The sequence below is a fragment of the Scardinius erythrophthalmus genome (assembly GCF_964197995.2).
Source record: "Scardinius erythrophthalmus genome assembly, chromosome: 23".
Classification (NCBI taxonomy): Eukaryota; Metazoa; Chordata; class Actinopteri; order Cypriniformes; family Leuciscidae; genus Scardinius; species Scardinius erythrophthalmus.
In genome coordinates, this window is record NC_138243.1 from 25,211,303 (window position 1) to 25,213,088 (window position 1,786).

At 39.2% G+C, this 1,786-nt stretch overlaps 1 protein-coding gene across 1 annotated transcript; it reads left to right on the plus strand.

The window, feature by feature from the left end:
- Positions 1 to 1,065, plus strand: LOC308683468 (trace amine-associated receptor 13c-like; the record flags this gene model as incomplete). The annotated part of the gene is made up of 1 exon (XM_081353933.1): positions 1 to 1,065. The coding sequence occupies one exon, from the start codon at positions 1 to 3 to the stop codon at positions 1,063 to 1,065; it is 1,065 nt and encodes a 354-aa protein (XP_081210059.1).
- Between the last annotated feature and the right edge of the window lie 721 nt (positions 1,066 to 1,786).

Sequence of the window (1,786 nt, forward strand, 5' to 3'; positions counted from 1 at the left end):
ATGAAAGGACAGAAAGGAGAGCAGAACAAACTCCTAACAGGAGGAGACTCACTCATGGCCTATGAGACAGAGGATCATGAGACTCAATACTGCTTTCCTGCCATCAACTCATCATGTATCAAGAGAAAACACTCCAGTTTTGAACATAATATCATTTACATTTTTGTATTATTGCTGTCAGCATGGACTGTGTTTCTGAACCTGCTGGTGATCATCTCCATCTCTCACTTCAAGAAGCTTCACACTCCAACAAACCTGCTTATTCTCTCTCTGGCTGTGGCTGACCTGCTTATTGGACTTATTGTGATACCCGTAGAGGGCATCAAGCAAATTGAGACATGTTGGTACTTTGGAGACACTTACTGTGGACTGTTTGTAATTATCGTTAGGTTGCTCCTTTCTATATCTCTTAGTAATTTAGTTTTAATTGCTGTTGATCGTTATGTGGCTGTGTGTTACTCTTTACAGTACCCACAGAAAATAACCATAACTAAAACCTTAATAAGCATCTGTCTCTGCTGGTTTTGCTGTTCATTTTACATTATTTGGTTTGTAATTAGTAATGGATACTTTAACATCACAGATAAAACAACGTGTTACGGTCAGTGTATTGTTTTGATTACTCTGGCTTGGAGATTCGCTGATTTGATATTTTCCTTCTTATTTCCATGTACTGTCATAATCACTGCATATTTGAGGATATTTTATGTTGCACGTCAGCAAGTGAAGGTTATTAACTCTCAAATGAATGGTGTAAAATGTGTAATGGAAGTTTCAGTTAGGAGGAAATCTGAGAGTAAAGCTGCTCTGACATTAGGAATCATTGTGACGGCTTATCTGCTTTGCTTTATTCCATTCTATATCTGTTCTCTAACAAAAACCACAACAATTACATCCACTACAATGACATTACTAGTATGGACCTTTAATATAAACTCAGGTCTGAATCCTATTGTCTATGCTTTATTTTACCGCTGGTTTAAAATATCAGTTAAACACATCTTAACTCTTCGAATATTTCAGCCAGCATCCTCTCTGATGGACATTTTTACGGATTGTCATTAAAGTAACAACATGTAACTTTTCAACCTTCATAATATATTTCCAAGACCCTTGTGATAGTACATCGACTTACAATAGGTTGAATGAGACGTCTGCCAGAGCCTGACGGGGTCTGTATCGCTTTTACTGGCACTATGTAACTTCGGGGTGCGGGTAGTAACCAGAGCTCAAAAAGAACTACAAAATTCGACTGCTTTACGGCATACGTCACTTTGCCCACCACTTCCTCAAATGTGGCCAACCAGCGCGTTTGTTTTCGTACGTCTGTTTTCGTCATGGCTGAAGCAGCAGCGAAACGTAAGGAATTCAAGGTTTTGTCGGAGTAGAGTAGGAAGAGGAAAAGGGAGAGTAATAAACTGAAAGTCAGGACGAGGATCAATATTGGTCGAGCGTTTGCTCGCTGCCGTTAGCTTATGGAGGAGGAGAGTTACCAGACCGATGCTGACTTGGCCGTCATGCTGTTGAACTAGTAAGTAACTGTAAATTGCTTGCATACTATCTTTAGTTTTTCTAATCTGTTGTCTGCCTGGCTACGTTACGGAAACTATCTGGTCCTCCATTTATCTTCATGAATCAGCTAGTAGATGAGCGAATTATCAATCTGGTAGCTAGTAAACACTAACATGGTAGTTTTAGATGGTTAGGATGCTATCGCTATCATTCTCGTTCAGATTTGAGCATTGCAATCGACATGCAAATCGCAAATGTTTGAGTTAAAATGTTT